Raw genomic sequence first — 16,450 nt, 5'->3', positions numbered from 1 at the left:
TTCTCTCTGTGTGTTTGTGTCTCCAGATGTGGAGCTTCATGTTTCTGTCTGTGTTTGTGTCTCCAGATGTGGAGCTTCATGTTTCTCTCTGTGTGTTTGTGTCTCCAGATGTGGAGCTTCATGTTTCCGTCTGTGTTTGTGTCTCCAGATGTGGAGCTTCATGTTTCTGTCTGTGTTTGTGTCTCCAGATGTGGAGGTTCATGTTTCCGTCTGTGTTTGTGTCTCCAGATGTGGAGCTTCATGTTTCTCTCTGTGTGTTTGTGTCTCCAGATGTGGAGCTTCATGTTTCTCTCTGTGTTTGTGTCTCCAGATGTGGAGGTTCATGTTTCCGTCTGTGTTTGTGTCTCCAGATGTGGAGCTTCATGTTTCTCTCTGTGTGTTTGTGTCTCCAGATGTGGAGCTTCATGTTTCCGTCTGTGTTTGTGTCTCCAGATGTGGAGCTTCATGTTTCTGTCTGTGTTTGTGTCTCCAGATGTGGAGCTTCATGTTTCTCTCTGTGTGTTTGTGTCTCCAGATGTGGAGGTTCATGTTTCTCTCTGTGTGTTTGTGTCTCCAGATGTGGAGGTTCATGTTTCTCTCTGTGTGTTTGTGTCTCCAGATGTGGAGGTTCATGTTTCCGTCTGTGTTTGTGTCTCCAGATGTGGAGCTTCATGTTTCTGTCTGTGTTTGTGTCTCCAGATGTGGAGCTTCATGTTTCTCTCTGTGTGTATGTGTCTCCAGATGTGGAGCTTCATGTTTCTCTCTGTGTGTTTGTGTCTCCAGATGTGGAGCTTCATGTTTCTCTCTGTGTGTTTGTGTCTCCAGATGTGGAGGTTCATGTTTCTGTCTGTGTTTGTGTCTCCAGATGTGGAGGTTCATGTTTCTCTCTGTGTTTGTGTCTCCAGATGTGGAGGTTCATGTTTCTGTCTGTGTGTTTGTGTCTCCAGATGTGGAGCTTCATGTTTCTCTCTGTGTTTGTGTCTCCAGATGTGGAGGTTCATGTTTCTGTCTGTGTGTTTGTGTCTCCAGATGTGGAGCTTCATGTTTCTCTCTGTGTTTGTGTCTCCAGATGTGGAGGTTCATGTTTCTGTCTGTGTGTTTGTGTCTCCAGATGTGGAGCTTCATGTTTCTCTCTGTGTTTGTGTCTCCAGATGTGGAGCTTCATGTTACTGTCTGTGTTTGTGTCTCCAGATGTGGAGCTTCATGTTTTTCTCTGTGTGTTTGTGTCTCCAGATGTGGAGCTTCATGTTTCTCTCTGTGTGTTTGTGTCTCCAGATGTGGAGCTTCATGTTTCTCTCTGTGTGTTTGTGTCTCCAGATGTGGAGGTTCATGTTTCTGTCTGTGTTTGTGTCTCCAGATGTGGAGGTTCGTGTTTCTGTCTGTGTGTTTGTGTCTCCAGATGTGGAGGTTCATGTTTCTCTCTGTGTTTGTGTCTCCAGATGTGGAGCTTCATGTTTCTCTCTGTGTGTATGTGTCTCCAGATGTGGAGCTTCATGTTTCTCTCTGTGTGTTTGTGTCTCCAGATGTGGAGCTTCATGTTTCTGTCTGTGTGTTTGTGTCTCCAGATGTGGAGCTTCATGTTTCTCTCTGTGTGTTTGTGTCTCCAGATGTGGAGCTTCATGTTTCTGTCTGTGTGTTTGTGTCTCCAGATGTGGAGGTTCATGTTTCTCTCTGTGTGTTTGTGTCTCCAGATGTGGAGGTTCATGTTTCTCTCTGTGTGTTTGTGTCTCCAGATGTGGAGCTTCATGTTTCTCTCTGTGTTTGTGTCTCCAGATGTGGAGGTTCATGTTTCTGTCTGTGTGTTTGTGTCTCCAGATGTTAAGCTTCATGTTTCTCTCTGTGTTTGTGTCTCCAGATGTGGAGGTTCATGTTTCTCTCTGTGTGTTTGTGTCTCCAGATGTGGAGGTTCATGTTTCCGTCTGTGTTTGTGTCTCCAGATGTGGAGCTTCATGTTTCTGTCTGTGTTTGTGTCTCCAGATGTGGAGCTTCATGTTTCTCTCTGTGTGTTTGTGTCTCCAGATGTGGAGGTTCATGTTTCCGTCTGTGTTTGTGTCTCCAGATGTGGAGGTTCATGTTTCCGTCTGTGTTTGTGTCTCCAGATGTGGAGGTTCATGTTTCCGTCTGTGTGTTTGTGTCTCCAGATGTGGAGGTTCATGTTTCCGTCTGTGTTTGTGTCTCCAGATGTGGAGCTTCATGTTTCTGTCTGTGTTTGTGTCTCCAGATGTTAAGCTTCATGTTTCTCTCTGTGTTTGTGTCTCCAGATGTGGAGGTTCATGTTTCCGTCTGTGTGTTTGTGTCTCCAGATGTGGAGGTTCATGTTTCCGTCTGTGTTTGTGTCTCCAGATGTGGAGCTTCATGTTTCCGTCTGTGTTTGTGTCTCCAGATGTGGAGGTTCATGTTTCTGTCTGTGTGTTTGTGTCTCCAGATGTGGAGGTTCATGTTTCTCTCTGTGTTTGTGTCTCCAGATGTGGAGCTTCATGTTTCTCTCTGTGTTTGTGTCTGTGATTGGCTCACGGTGATGATGTCATTCTATGACGAGCTCCTAATCAGTGTGACTGTGCTGTAGGTGAGTGTGCAGACTTCGCCTGTAATGAGCATCAGATCCTTTGTTCTGTCTGGTTCCTGTTTACCTGCCTCACCTGACGTGCTTAATAATGGAACATCTGTATGAGCTGTGCCGTCAGCCGTTGGTGTCAATAAAGTTTAACTCTGGAATCCAAAGCAAAGCTATTTTCAGCTGCTCTCGCACCACCAGCAGATTTACCTGGACTCTGTTCCTGCCACAAAAGTAAATGAGATGAGACTGAGATCAGTTTGATGTGACCTCAGTGTGTTCATAAACTGCTATAATGTGTCTTTGTTCATCAAACCGTGTTTCAGATTTTCATATATCAATAAAGTTTAATGACGGATTCTGTGTGTGTGTGTGTTGAGTCAGACTTTGAGCTCTAACAGAATGAACATTAATGATGTCTGAATTTGTCTTTGCAAACACAAAGATGTCAAACTAAATCCTGATGAAGACTCTGCTGATAAAAGCAGGTGAAAGAAAAATCAATGAGTGTTTATAGAAATGAATCTAACATGAGAACTTAGAAACATGGCTTCATCCTTCCTCTGCCTCCTCTTCGTCAGCCTCAGCACAGCAGGTACCATCAATCCGCTCACCAGTGATCATTAATACACTGATCAATGACATGATTCGCCCTCAGTCTGAAGTTCTGTTTGTTCTCAGATGGATTCATGACTTACAGACTGTCTCGCTGTGACTTTAACTCCACTGAGCTGAAGGACATCCAGTTCACCGACTCTTACTATTACAACATGATAGAGATCATCAGGTTTGACAGCAATGTGGGGAAGTTTGTTGGATTCACTGACTTTGGAGTGAAGACCGCAGAGACCTGGAACAATATTCCTGCAAGGCTGGCTAGTATGAGGGCTCAGAAGGGGACGTACTGCAAACCAAACATTGATGTTAGATACCACAAACTTATGTCTAAATCAGGTGAGCGTGCGGTGGTCTGTGTGACATCATCAGGTGTTCCTGTTGACCTCACTCTGAATCATTTATGATGGACTCCCAGCTGCAGCTAATTTTGATGATTAATAACTTTAATAAATCATCGATCACGGAACATAAAACGCCAGAGAACGAATCTAACCTGCGGCGCCCCCTGCTGGTGACACAGGCAAACTGCAGCTGTTCCTCATAACACACTGATTGTGATACTATTTTTTTATACTCTTTGAGCTGAAAAATCATCCACATTTGTTTTTTAATATTTCCATATACATATTTTAACAGCATGAAGCAGCATGACAGGTTAATTATTTCCTTCTTTTCTTCTAGTTCATTTATTTTAAATATGATAAATATGAAACACTGATGTCTGCACTTTATTTATTGATTGTGACCTTCACAGCTTGTTTAGCAGCTTCACACCTGCAAACATTTACAGCTCAGATCTATGACTCAGTGTAACAGTGGAGTTATTCAATATGAGGCAACAATTATAAAGTTATTATCATAACACACACATATAAATGTGACTGCTGTTATTTAATCTGTGTGTGTGAAGTGTTTCACTCTCTACAGCATCTCTGCAGTAAAGTGAGCTAAAGTGCTGAAACAGCTGCTGTGCTGACAGGCTGACCTGACTGATCAGTGAAATATAAACACACTCAACCTGTGACTGTGTAACATCAGAAACAAAGAGAAACATGAGGAGAACCAGCTCAAGACTCCTGTGCAGGGGAAGCTGTCTGATAGTGTGTACTGAGAGTCCATGGAGGCAAGTTTTGTTCCCGTAATCCTCTCCACAGACTTTATGACTCTTTGTCTGTGTGGTGTTTCCATAGCAGACAGTTGTTGATGTGTCAGGCTGCACAAACAGCTGTGCAGCTTTTATTTATTTATTATTTTGTGTGATGCAGCTGTTCTTTGTGTTGTTGCTGGATCGTTGCCTCAGGGGGAAAGTTGTGTGTGTGTTGAACATGCAGACTAACAGAGACTGCAGCTGTCAGCAGCCACACACACTTTATATTCTTCAAATCAAATCAGAGTGAAACATGTTCACTGACAGCTCAGCTTCAGCATCTTCTTCATGCTGTGACTGCAGCCGTTCAACTCTGTTTCTCTTTAACCCAAATCATCACAACATGGAAATATAATCATCAAAATGATGTGACTGGAAGGATGCAGCAGTCTGTGCTCCACCTTTCTCCTCCACACCTGCAGGTGGAGAACATGGATGCATGAATCTCTACAGAGTTCTTTGAATATTATCCGTCTTATCAGTTTTCAGTCAACAAAAATCCTCACAGAGCCAAAATAAGCAGTTTGTATCCAACATAACTCAGCTGGACTCTGATGCTCCGTATAACAGCCACACATGAGTCTGGATTCACTCAAAGCATTGAACAAACTTTATTGTAAATGAAGCTTTTGGACATTTATTCTCTGATATTTGCTCTTCAGCTCGAGTCTCCATCAGTGGGAACATTTCCTGATTCAACTTTTCTTCTGTTCAAATCAAACTCCATGAGAATCAAAGTGTGAATCAGAGTCCTGATGACCAGATTCTATAGAAACATGGAGACTGTAGAGGATTTACACTCAATATGTTCATTTGGTCCCTTCAAGAAAAATCAATCATTCATCAAATAAAATCAGTCGTTGATCGACTCAGTTTGATTGACAGGACAGATGATCAGAGGTGCAGAGTTTTTACCACCATAATTAGGACAGGGACTGAAGAATGGGTGGAGTTTGTGAGTGAAGGAGCAGCCAGTAAAGGAGTAGATCAGAGCTGCAGCACCTACATCATAAAAGGAGACCAGACCCTCCTCATAATCCACAAACACCCCCACCTTCTCAGGACCAGGATGAAGACAGAGACGGACTGAAGGACCAGCAAGAGCTTTGTACTCATTTCCATTTCTCAGCCCTACAGTCCAGAAACCATCCTGAGGTCTCAGTCTGATTTGTCTCTTCCTGTTGATCGACTCTGTGGCCACTCCTAAATCCCATTTAGTCTTTCCTTTAACCTGAACCTCAAAGTAAAATCTGCCTGAAGAGAAACTCTGCTCTCCTAAAACACAAGGACACAGAGAAAATCTCTCTGGGTTGTCTGGAAGTTTCTTCCTCACATCACCACAGTACACTTGTTTTCCATCATCAGACAGGATGAGATAAGGATGAGCTGTATCAGGATCCAGAGTCACATCCACCTCATGCTGCTGCACCCTCTTCAGCTCAGCCTCTAACAGCTTCTTCTTCATGGGGTTCCTGATTGTCTCCTCCAGCTGATCCACAGCTCTCCCCACAGTCCCCTCATATGATGGTGGATGAACTCTGACCTCTGTCCAGTCCTTGGTGGGTGGAGCAGCTTTCAGGGAGGAGAAGCTTTGGAGGAGGTGGAGGTGGTCTTCAGAGCGTGAGAGCTGCTCCACCTCAGAGCTTCTCTCCATCAGCTCAGAGATTTCCTGTTCCAGATCTTTGATGAGACCTTCAGCCTGTTTCTCTGTAGTTTCCTGTTTGTCTTCGATCTCCTTCATGAGCTCCTTCAGGCGTCTCTCAACAGACTCCATCAGAGCAGTGAAGACCTGAACACCTTCTGCTTTCTGTCTGTCTGCAGCATCTTTACTCATCTTCACCGACTCTGTGATCTCCTGAATCTTCAGTCGTCTCTTCTGGATCATCTGCTGAATCTCAGCCTCTGTCTTCTCCAGCTCTGCCTTCTTTCCTTCATATTCTTCTCTCAGAGGAACAAACTCGTGGTTCTTGTGGTCTAAAACAGAGCAGAGCACGCAGACACATGTCTGGTCGGTCTTACAGAACAGCTCTAGAGGTTTATCGTGCTTCGTACACATCCTGTCTTCCAGGTTCTCCACAGCATCAATCAGCTGATGTCTTTTCAGACGTTTCACTGTCAGATGAGGCTCCAGGTGAGTCTGACAGTAGGAGGTCTGACACACCAGGCAGGACTTCAGGGCCTTCAGTCTGGTTCCAGTGCAGACGTCACAGGGAACTTCTCCTGGTTTGGCAGCTTGTTGCTCTGAGCTGCAGCTGCTGGCTTTCTGCTGAGCTTCACGTCTGAACTGAGCAACCATCTCAGAGAACAACGTGTTGATGTCTAGTTCAGGTCGTCTTTTGAACACTCTGTTACACATAGGACACTTCTGTCTGCCATTAGTGTCCCAGTGCTGACTGATGCAGGTTTTGCAGAAGTTGTGTCCACATGATGTAGAGACTGGATCAGTGAACACATCCAGACAGATGGAGCACAGAAACTGATCTTCAGATCGCAGATTGCTGGCAGCAGACATGTCTGCACTCTGAGGGAGACAGAAAAGAAACATTTGATTCAAAATTCACTTTAAATTTCATTTTTAAAAAGAGAGAAACAAGCGTCAGTAGTCTGAGGAGCTTGGAAAGAAAAGCGTCTGGACTTCTTTGAGTTTCTTGAAGACGTTTCATCAGAGAAGCTTCTTCAGTTCTCAGAGTAACTGGTGGAGACCCAGCAACACACTCAGACACAAACTGGTTCATCCCAAACACAAACTTAACATCGTAGTGTCTGCTGTACAGTGCAGCGTCCAGATGAACAGAATAATGTTTGGGGATGAAGATAAATACAGTCGTTAAAAAGATGTGAAATTGTTTCTCTGACTGTTTTACAGAAGGTCCAAGATTCATCCAGATCATTTTATACTTGAATAAATCAGTTTGTTGGATATTTTCCATCAATTACTGTGAAGTAAACTTGGACCTTGTTGGTGACTAAATACTTCTTATTGTAAGTCCAGATCAACGAGCCATTAATATTAAACAGTGACTGTTCCAATAGAAGTGACAGTGAGGAGGACAATGAATCATAAACCTCAGAAATGTGTTATTAACTGTTGATCCAGTATATTAATGGCATTTATGAGAACATGTTTATTCAGTGGTGTCTGTATATTTGGTCCATTTGTGCGTCATTAAAAACTGTCCTGTTTTCTCTCACAGATACTGGAACATCACAGCTCCTCACAAACTCAGGATATGGAAGAAGATGAACTTTTCCAGTCACTCGCTGGGATACATCATTCAATTATTCTGGATCCTCAGAAAACATTGATTTATTTTTGTATTTCATATATTTGTTTGTCCAAATCAAAGAATTATGTTAGTAGAGAAGAAGCCACCATGATAAAGCCTGTGTGTGAAAATGAGATCAGTGGATTTTGTTGATCAAAATCACATTTAAGGAGGAATTCTGTCCTCCAGTTTGTTTCAATAAGCTTTGGGATTAAACACCATCATCTATGTTTGTGTCTGATGACATGTTTGATCCAGTTCAGCTTGAATATCACAGCTGATGTGTGAACTCTGACATGTTTAAGGCCTCAATTATCAGGATGATTTAAACACATCTGTTTAAATCATGAGATTTATGTTTCCGCACAAAGTTATAAAGTGCAGCATCGACTGTTTTCTGAATGATTCAGGAACATCTGTGACTCTTACAGGATACACTAAGTCAGATCTGGTTTACAGTATCAAAGGCTTTATATACATATATATATATACGTATACGTATATATATATATACATATATATACACATACATATATATATATATATATTAGTGCTGTCAATAGATTAAAAAAAATTAACTAACCAATCTCACAATTTTCTGTTGTTAATTGCGATTAATCGCAATTATTTGATCAATACTCTGGCTCCAATTACATTTTTTCAACTTTATATTTTAAGATTGTAACAGACATTTATGCAACACAATGAAGTAAATGCAGAATAAACACAAAGAATGTATGCTGAAATTCAAAGAGAATTTTAATAGTTTTCATCAATCTTTAACACAGTGAAAACTTACAAAACACCTTTAAGGCCATCAACAGTGACCGAACCCAGGCCTACAGGTTAAAGTGAATATCATAACAATAAAGGGTGCACAAAACTCAGCATTTAAAACACAAAAAGACACAGCTGAAAACCTGGAATGTTGAACATTTTTCACTTCAAAGGAGCAATCTGGCTCAGTCCTTCTGTGCACTCAGCCAGTTACTGAGGCAGACTATTCTGTTTACATTGTCTGATGACAAAGACGCACGCTTCTTTTGAATGATGTGACCTGAGAGTGAGAATAAGCTCTCACAAGGCACTGTGGTTGCAGGGGTTGACAGGTACTTGCGTGCAATAGGTGCCAGCCTGGCATGTGCTCCTTCTCTCTTTAACCACCACTGTAGTGGACACTCTCCTATGTCAATTTTGGGCTCTGCTTTGTACAGATTCAGACAGCAGTCTATAGCATCTTCCTCTTCCTCTGTATCTGAATCAGGAGAACCCAGCAAGGAGATGGACATCTTGCTCTTCTTTGTTGAGGGTTCCTCTGTTGTCTGAGCAGATGGTTGGTGTGCATCCGTCTCTGCCATCAGAAGGTCATGTACTGATGCCCACACCTCTCTTCTTTCATCTTTGGAAAGGCATTTAAAGTCTTTAAACCTGGGATCAAGGGCAGTAGCGATCTTCAGCCAGGTGAGATTGCTGCTGGCCCTCCGCTGAGCTAGGTCTGTGGTAAAAACCATCTTAAACTTCACAACGTAGACTGGGTCATCATCCAAGGGCTCCATGACCCAGAACAAATGACACAAGGCTTGCAACACCATGGAACAGGAGACATAGCGCTCTCCCCCCCGCAGTTCGGTAACATATCTGTAATAGAAAGATCAAGTCTGTATTTTTCTATTAATCACACAGAGACAAACATAAATACCACATATGAAAATACACAGAGAGGTGGAGGTGGAGAACATACTTGAAAACAAAGCTAGAACACAAAGATAGACACACAATCATGAGAAACAAAATGATTTACCTGCAAGGTTCAAGTAGTTCCTCCAGCTTCTGCAGTCTGTCAAGCTCCTGGTCAGTCAGCATGGTCACTGTGCTGTTTTGTTGAGTCAGGATGGTGGTGAGCACAGATTTGTTTCTCTGGATCCGCTTGATCATCTCTAGGGTGGAGTTCCATCTTGTTGGAACGTCCTGAACAAGCGGTTCTGTTTGATGTCCATGTGCAGCTTGCTGTGCCTTTAATTCCTGAGCGTTTGGACTATGCTTAAAATGTCCAACAATCTTGCGACATTTGGCCAGAGCCCTTTCAAATCCGCTGTCATTAAGAGAAACTGTGATCGCACTCTGCAGAATGTGGGCCATGCAGGGCATGTGTTCAAATGGAAGTAGTCTGGCGGCTGCAACCATGTTACGAGCACTGTCGGTGCCAAGCGTGGTTACCTTGTCCTTGATTTCCCATTCGTTTGCAACATTCAGAAAATGGTCAGCACACGCCTCAGCATAGTGTCTCTCTTCAGTTTTACTCACTGTTAGTGCAAACGATTGCATAGTCCAGTCGTTATCAATAAAATGCGCCATGACCCCCAAGTAATTATCGTTGTTCACCGAAGTCCAGTGGTCTCCGGTGAGAGCGACGTTCCTTACTTGCACAAGCTTGCTGCACTGCTGAGCCCTCTGGTCCCCAAAGTGTGCAGTCTCGACACAATGGTTCCTCTCGAGGGCAGATTGTAACACTCATGAGTCAGCATGAAGTGAACAGAGTGAAGATTTATGTAGAAACAGGAAGTGTGATCAGCTGCACTCACCACTGTTGCTGAGAGAAACCTGATGGACTCCAGTGAATCTTCTTTTAGAGACAAACAGGACTCGACTGCAGCTCTGCTGCTGCTCTCTCACACTTTCACTTCTGCAAAATGACGTTGAACTTCTCGTCTCTGCTCCGCCTCTTCCTGCCTCTCCCTTTATCAGCCGGTCTGTACTCAGTGGCTGTGTCCCAATTCAGGGTCTGCACGCTTGAAGTACGCGCACTACGCATACTACGTACGGTGAATACTATAAGTACGAGAAGTGCGGAAGTGAGAGGCTTGTGAAATGAGACAGTCTAGCCTTCGTCGCGCTGTTCAGGTTGCCTAGCAACCATGATACTAACCGCGAGAAACATGTCATACAGCATTGTGTGACAGAAATGAAGGAGAAAAAATGTTTTGTTGGTCATTCATTTTTGTCATGACATCACTTTGATTAGTTGAGACCACAGGACTGTAAAACATGATAGTTGGGCTTCATTCTTGTACTGAACAGTCATTTCAAGATTAGTTAGTAAATAACAATCAGCTAACGTTGTTTATGAGGCTAAAATCATCTCACTGTGGTAATGTAAATATAATATGGCCAATATTATATGTATTGTCAGATTATCATGGTAATATATATATATATATATATATAACACCCAGCACGCCCCTGCGGGCGGTTTATCCTTCAAGCTCGGGTCCTCTACCAGAGGCCTGGGAGCTTGAGGGTCCTGCGCAGTATCTTAGCTGTTCCCAGGACTGCGCTCTTCTGGACAGAGATCTCCGATGTTGTTCCCGGGATCTGCTGGAGCCACTCGCCTAGCTTGGGACTCACCGCACCTAGTGCTCCGATTACCACGGGGACCACCGTTACCTTCACCCTCCACATCCTCTCGAGCTCTTCTCTGAGCCCTTGGTATTTCTCCAGCTTCTCGTGTTCCTTCTTCCTGATATTGCTGTCATTCGGAACCGCTACATCTATCACTACGGCCGTCTTCTTCTGTTTGTCTACCACCACTATGTCCGGTTGGTTAGCCACCACCATTTTGTCCGTCTGTATCTGGAAGTCCCACAGGATCTTAGCTCGGTCATTCTCCATCACCCTTGGGGGCATCTCCCATTTTGACCTTGGGACTTCCAGGTTATACTCGGCACAGATGTTCCTGTACACTATGCCGGCCACTTGGTTATGGCGTTCCATGTATGCCCTGCCTGCTAGCATCTTGCACCCTGCTGTTATGTCCTGGATTGTCTCTGGGGCATCTTTACACAGCCTGCACCTGGGGTCTTGCCTGGTGTGATAGACCCCAGCCTCTATGGATCTTGTACTCAGAGCTTGTTCTTGTGCTGCCATGATTAGTGCCTCTGTGCTGTCTTTCAGTCCAGCTTTGTCCAGCCACTGGTAGGATTTCTGGATATCAGCCACCTCCTCTATCTGCCGGTGGTACATACCGTGCAGGGGCCTGTCCTTCCATGATGGTTCCTCCTCTTTCTTGGGTTTCTGCTGCCTGAGGTATTCACTGAGCATGCTGTCAGTTGGGGCCATCTTCGTGATGTATTCGTGGATGTTTCTTGTCTCATCCTGGACTGTGGTGCTGACACTCACCAGTCCCCGGCCCCCTTCCTTCCGCTTAGCGTACAGCCTCAGGGTGCTGGACTTGGGGTGAAACCCTCCATGTATGGTAAGGAGCTTTCTTGTCTTTATGTCAGTGGCTTCTATCTCCTCTTTTGGCCAGCCTATTACCCCAGCAGGGTACCTGATCAAGGGCAGGGCGTAGGTGTTGATGGCCCGGATCTTGTTCTTACCGTTCAGCTGACTCCTCAGGACTTGCCTGACCCTCTGCAGGTACTTGGTGGTTGCAGCTTTTCTAGCAGCCTCTTCATGGTTCCCATTCGCTTGCGGGATCCCCAGGTACTTGTAACTGTCCTCTATATCTGCAATGTTGCCTTCTGGTAGTTCAGTCCCCTCAGTTCTGACTACTTTCCCTCTCTTTGTTACCATCCGACTACACTTCTCCAGCCCGAACGACATTCCAATGTCATTGCTGTATATCCTGGTAGTGTGGATCAGTGAATCGATGTCTCGTTCACTCTTGGCATACAGCTTGATGTCATCCATGTACAGGAGGTGGCTGACAACTGCTCCGTTCCGTAGTCGGTATCCGTAGCCAGTACATGTATATATATATATATATATATATATATTTACAGCAGTGAGCTTGAACTCTGCGTCAAAGATTAAAGTTGCAGTTATTTATATTTCCTATCACCTTAAATCTTCACTCAAAGACAAGTATCTTTGACAGTGTATATATAGATGTATTATACATAAGAGACAAATATTGTTCGTTTAATATGTTGGCATTACTAAATTTGGCTCAATGCTTACATATATGTGTGAAAAGGAAAATGTACGAGCTGTGAAAACTGTTTCTGATAGAATGAAGAGTAGACTGGTATATTAAATATTCCTTTATTGGGTGAGAAAATCAGACCATGTCATAACTGCTTTAAGTCATACAGAATAGATATCAGAGCCTTAAACAGGCTGACTTCTGCTAAATGGGTCAAACTGGGCAGAAAGTAAACAAACACATAACATCCTTATAGAATATGATGTAACACTATAGATCAACTTACCTCAGAATATATAAAGCATATAAACAATTACAGCAATATGATGCAACAAACACAGCAGTACTACTAATCCAAAATACTCAAAGCTTCATAGAACTGAAACAAACATTTATTTTTAGCTACATTCTGCTGCTGATACATACTTTAGGTTTCTGAATATTAAACTTGTTGCTGCCTTTCATAGTGTGTAACTTGAAGGCCCTGAGTACTTTCTCCCACACTGAAAACACTGGGATGATAACATTATTTGAACATTACCTAATAAGACTGATTCAGGACAGATAATTAGTTATGTTAAACTTTCCTAGCAGTCCTTCACAAACAGGGAACAGTCTGTCTATTCTCTCCATCTGTCAGCTGCTGCTGGCTCTTCCTCCTCCTCTTCCTCACACACTGCTGAGTTTGTCCTGGTGGATCATCAGGGGTGCAAAGCCTCACAGATGATGTGCAGCAGTGGGTCCCTCAGTCTGTCCTCACTCTGGACACTTGCAGTTGTCACACATGGAAATCAAATGTGTGATAAGCTGCAGGATTCAAACACAAGTGTAACTTATAAATACATGTTCATACTTTTATTCCACAATCAGAGAGAAAGAAACAGAGAGAGAGTGCAGGACAGACAGACAGGTGACAGTCTCAGGTGTACACACTGCTACAAAACAGCACAAGAGAAGGAGGATTTAGTGTTTGTGTTATTACGAGTGCTAAACAAGAAGAGTTCCAGATGGTCCAGTGGACACATGTGTGACTCCTGTGATTAAAGCATCTTTCTTTCAGCTTAACGAGTGAACCGTCAGCTCGTTCAAACACACGTTAAAGTCCGTTTGGCTCGACACCACCGAACAGAGGCAGCAATATAACATAGCTAACATTAACAGTGCAGTGAATCCTGCTTGTGCCGTCATATTCAGGACTGCAAACCGAGCAGCATCACTGACTTTCAGCTTGTTGTGTTTGTGGATATATGACTGACTTTAATTATCCATAAAATCATCACATTCTCTGTAAGATAAGGTCAACTATATACAAGGGCGTAGATTTGGCATGGACGGAAGGGACGTGTCCCCACCAATATCCAGCGATTATTGAATTGTCCCCACCAATAATTTGATCTCTTCCAGTAAAGAAAAACAAACCCGATAGAAAGAAAAAAAACGATCTGTGATCTGCGTGTCAGTCACCCAGCGGTGCAGAAAGAGTTACGTCATGTGACAAATATGGCCAATGTGATTGGCTGTGCCTTTCAGGGAGCTCTGTTTAGTTTTAGCAGCGGCAAGCCTGCGCTGCAAGGACCTGCAAGGAGGACGGCAGCAAAAAGGAAGAATCTGGATATAAGAAAGTATTTTTCAAAGAAACCTGTAAGTCACTTAAAGTCAAGTTCACTCATAAAATGTGTCCGTCATAATAACGTTACAGGCAATGCTACGCCATACATGCCAACACTCCAGATTTTTCCGGGAGAATCCTGAATTTCAGTGCCCCTCCCGAAAATCTTCCGGAGCCACCATTCTCCCCAGGTTCTCCCGATTTTCCACCCGGACAACAAAACTGAAAAACCATATCCCAGCTTGGCCCAGCCAATTCAAGTTTCCATCAATGGCTACTACTGCTGCAGCTACTTAGTTTTAATATTACTCTTATTAATCTTTCTGGGTCGCAAAATAAACTTTTAACATATTTTCAGGCGAGAATGTAGCTGTGTAAACTTCAAATATCTGTGTTATTTTACTTACATTATAATCAATCAGCTCCCTTTTGGCCCACATCAGTCTAAAATTGTATGTGACCATGAATAACGTGTTGCCATGTCCACCAAGAGAGACTGGACAGTATAGATGTAAAACAAATATGCCAGCAGTTCATCTCAGTTAACGAGAGGAGAAGGCATGTGTTTGGCTTCTTCACATAGTGGACATTGAGTTGTTGTGTGGGGCACCAGTAGTCCATGTCTGTTGCTGTAACAGTAGTTCATGTTTAGAATAAAAAATCCCAGCTCGCTGAGTTGATCGGGGCAATAGTGGCTAAAATGTTGCATAATTTTGCTGAGAGATCTTTTGCTTTGTGGTAATCTTAGATGAGTAGTTTTATGGACAAAAACAACCAGGTCATTCAGTGTTCCCTTAGTGCTAATGTATAACAGATGTTGGTGTACTATAACTGAACTAATGTTGTTAAGTCCTTAAAGTCATATTCTTTTATTGTCATGACTGTATTTGAAGCTATTTTTTATTTTTGTATGATACCTGATTTATATGGAATATGGCTGAAGTAAACTAAAGTCTAAAATACTTAGTCAGTCATTTGTTTAATAGTAATTTAACATTATATAATTCACATATAAAACTATGAATTGCATGTAGAATAGCATATTCTACATGCATAGGCAAGTTTTTTTTTTCTCCTTTTTTTTTATCAAGAAGCAAAGACAAAAAGAAAAAAAAAGAAACAGGGCAGGGTTCGGTGGTTGAATCATCCGTCCCCACCAATGCCAAAACCAAATCTACGCCCTTGGCTATATATATATATATATATTTAGAAGTAAAGGCTTTAAAACCAAGTTAACGCTGAAAGTACAAACATCACTAATGTCACATAACTTTGCCGACATGTGGCCAACAGTAATGTTTTAATGTTCTTCATTATTAAACAATCGCACATAAATAAGTGACATAATATTCAGTACTTACTTTTGACAGTTCACTCTTCGGCCGCTCCCTTCTGCCGTATTTTGCGGCAAAATTATCCACACCCACCGCTGCGCTATGAATTGTGGGATATATGGGACCACGAAGCGTGCACCAGACCACGCTTGATATTTGGGGAAATCGACGGCGCATTTGGAGTACGCATCGGATTGGGACAGCCGTCGTTGCGTGGCGGTGACGTAATCGCACTTAAAATGCGTACTTCAAGCGTGCGGTCTCTGAATTGGGACACAGCCAGTGCCTGTGTGCAGCGGGTGGGAGGAGTGAGGAGTGGTGTGTGGGTTCACATGGTAATGACGGCCTCAGGTGATCAGGAGAAACTCACCTGGATTTCCTTTTTCCACAGCAGACTGAGAGCTTCAGGTGGACCCTGAAGGAGGTCTCAGACACAGGTGGTAAAAGTACACACAGTCTGTACTGAAGTAGAAGTACTACTGTTAAAAATACTCCAAGTACTAATTCAACCTCTTTACTCAAGTAAAAGTAAAAAAGTACTGGCTGTGAAATGTAAGAGAGTAAAAAGAGCTGATTGAAGAACATTTCTAACACATGTGTTTATACAAAGCTAACTGAACCATGTGCTACATCAACGTAATAATAAAATAATATTATTCACTTTATTTCTGTCTAAATTTGAATTCTAATAAATATTCCCAGCTTGAATCAGACAAGTTGAACATGAGCAGAGAAAAAGAAGGAAAATCCAAATATTCCTGTGTTCAGTTTTCTCCATTGTACAGGCTGACTGTGCCTCTAAACAGGAACATGAGCAGGAAGAGGCTGAAGTGGACTCAGCAGGTGGAGGATGCCCAACATCAGCTGGAAAGATTTACTGTGACGTTTGTTTGTTTGCTGTTTTCGCCTCGTGCATGAGAACATCACCAAATAAACTCGAGACAGTTTTTAATATTTCATTGTTCAAGAGCAAAAAGACTGACGGACTGTGTTTAAGGCAAACTCACAAATGTTGCAGT

At 42.9% G+C, this 16,450-nt stretch overlaps 3 protein-coding genes across 3 annotated transcripts; 1 reads left to right on the top strand and 2 right to left on the bottom strand.

Annotated features, from left to right (window-relative positions):
* Positions 1-3,070: 3,070 nt before the first annotated feature.
* Positions 3,071-3,764, top strand: LOC112846397 (H-2 class II histocompatibility antigen, E-S beta chain). Its single transcript, XM_025905898.1, has 2 exons — positions 3,071-3,128; positions 3,215-3,764. Exons 1-2 carry the CDS (start codon positions 3,080-3,082, stop codon positions 3,553-3,555), a joined length of 390 nt encoding a protein of 129 aa, XP_025761683.1. The 5' UTR covers positions 3,071-3,079; the 3' UTR covers positions 3,556-3,764.
* Positions 3,765-4,885: 1,121 nt separating this feature from the next.
* LOC109199618 (E3 ubiquitin-protein ligase TRIM39) lies at positions 4,886-10,288 on the bottom strand. The gene is made up of 2 exons (XM_019354942.2): positions 10,147-10,288; positions 4,886-6,819 (listed from the first exon to the last, which is right to left on the bottom strand). Exon 2 carries the CDS (start codon positions 6,808-6,810, stop codon positions 5,152-5,154), a length of 1,659 nt encoding a protein of 552 aa, XP_019210487.1. The 5' UTR covers positions 6,811-6,819; positions 10,147-10,288; the 3' UTR covers positions 4,886-5,151.
* LOC102077019 (zinc finger BED domain-containing protein 1) lies at positions 8,306-10,140 on the bottom strand. Its single transcript, XM_005463624.4, has 2 exons — positions 9,366-10,140; positions 8,306-9,202 (listed from the first exon to the last, which is right to left on the bottom strand). Exons 1-2 carry the CDS (start codon positions 9,917-9,919, stop codon positions 8,527-8,529), a joined length of 1,230 nt encoding a protein of 409 aa, XP_005463681.2. The 5' UTR covers positions 9,920-10,140; the 3' UTR covers positions 8,306-8,526.
* Positions 10,289-16,450: the final 6,162 nt, after the last annotated feature.

The sequence above is a fragment of the Oreochromis niloticus genome, linkage group LG3 (genome assembly GCF_001858045.2).
Source record: "Oreochromis niloticus isolate F11D_XX linkage group LG3, O_niloticus_UMD_NMBU, whole genome shotgun sequence".
NCBI classification, from domain to species: Eukaryota; Metazoa; Chordata; class Actinopteri; order Cichliformes; family Cichlidae; genus Oreochromis; species Oreochromis niloticus.
This window is presented reverse-complemented; position numbering and strand designations above follow the sequence as displayed.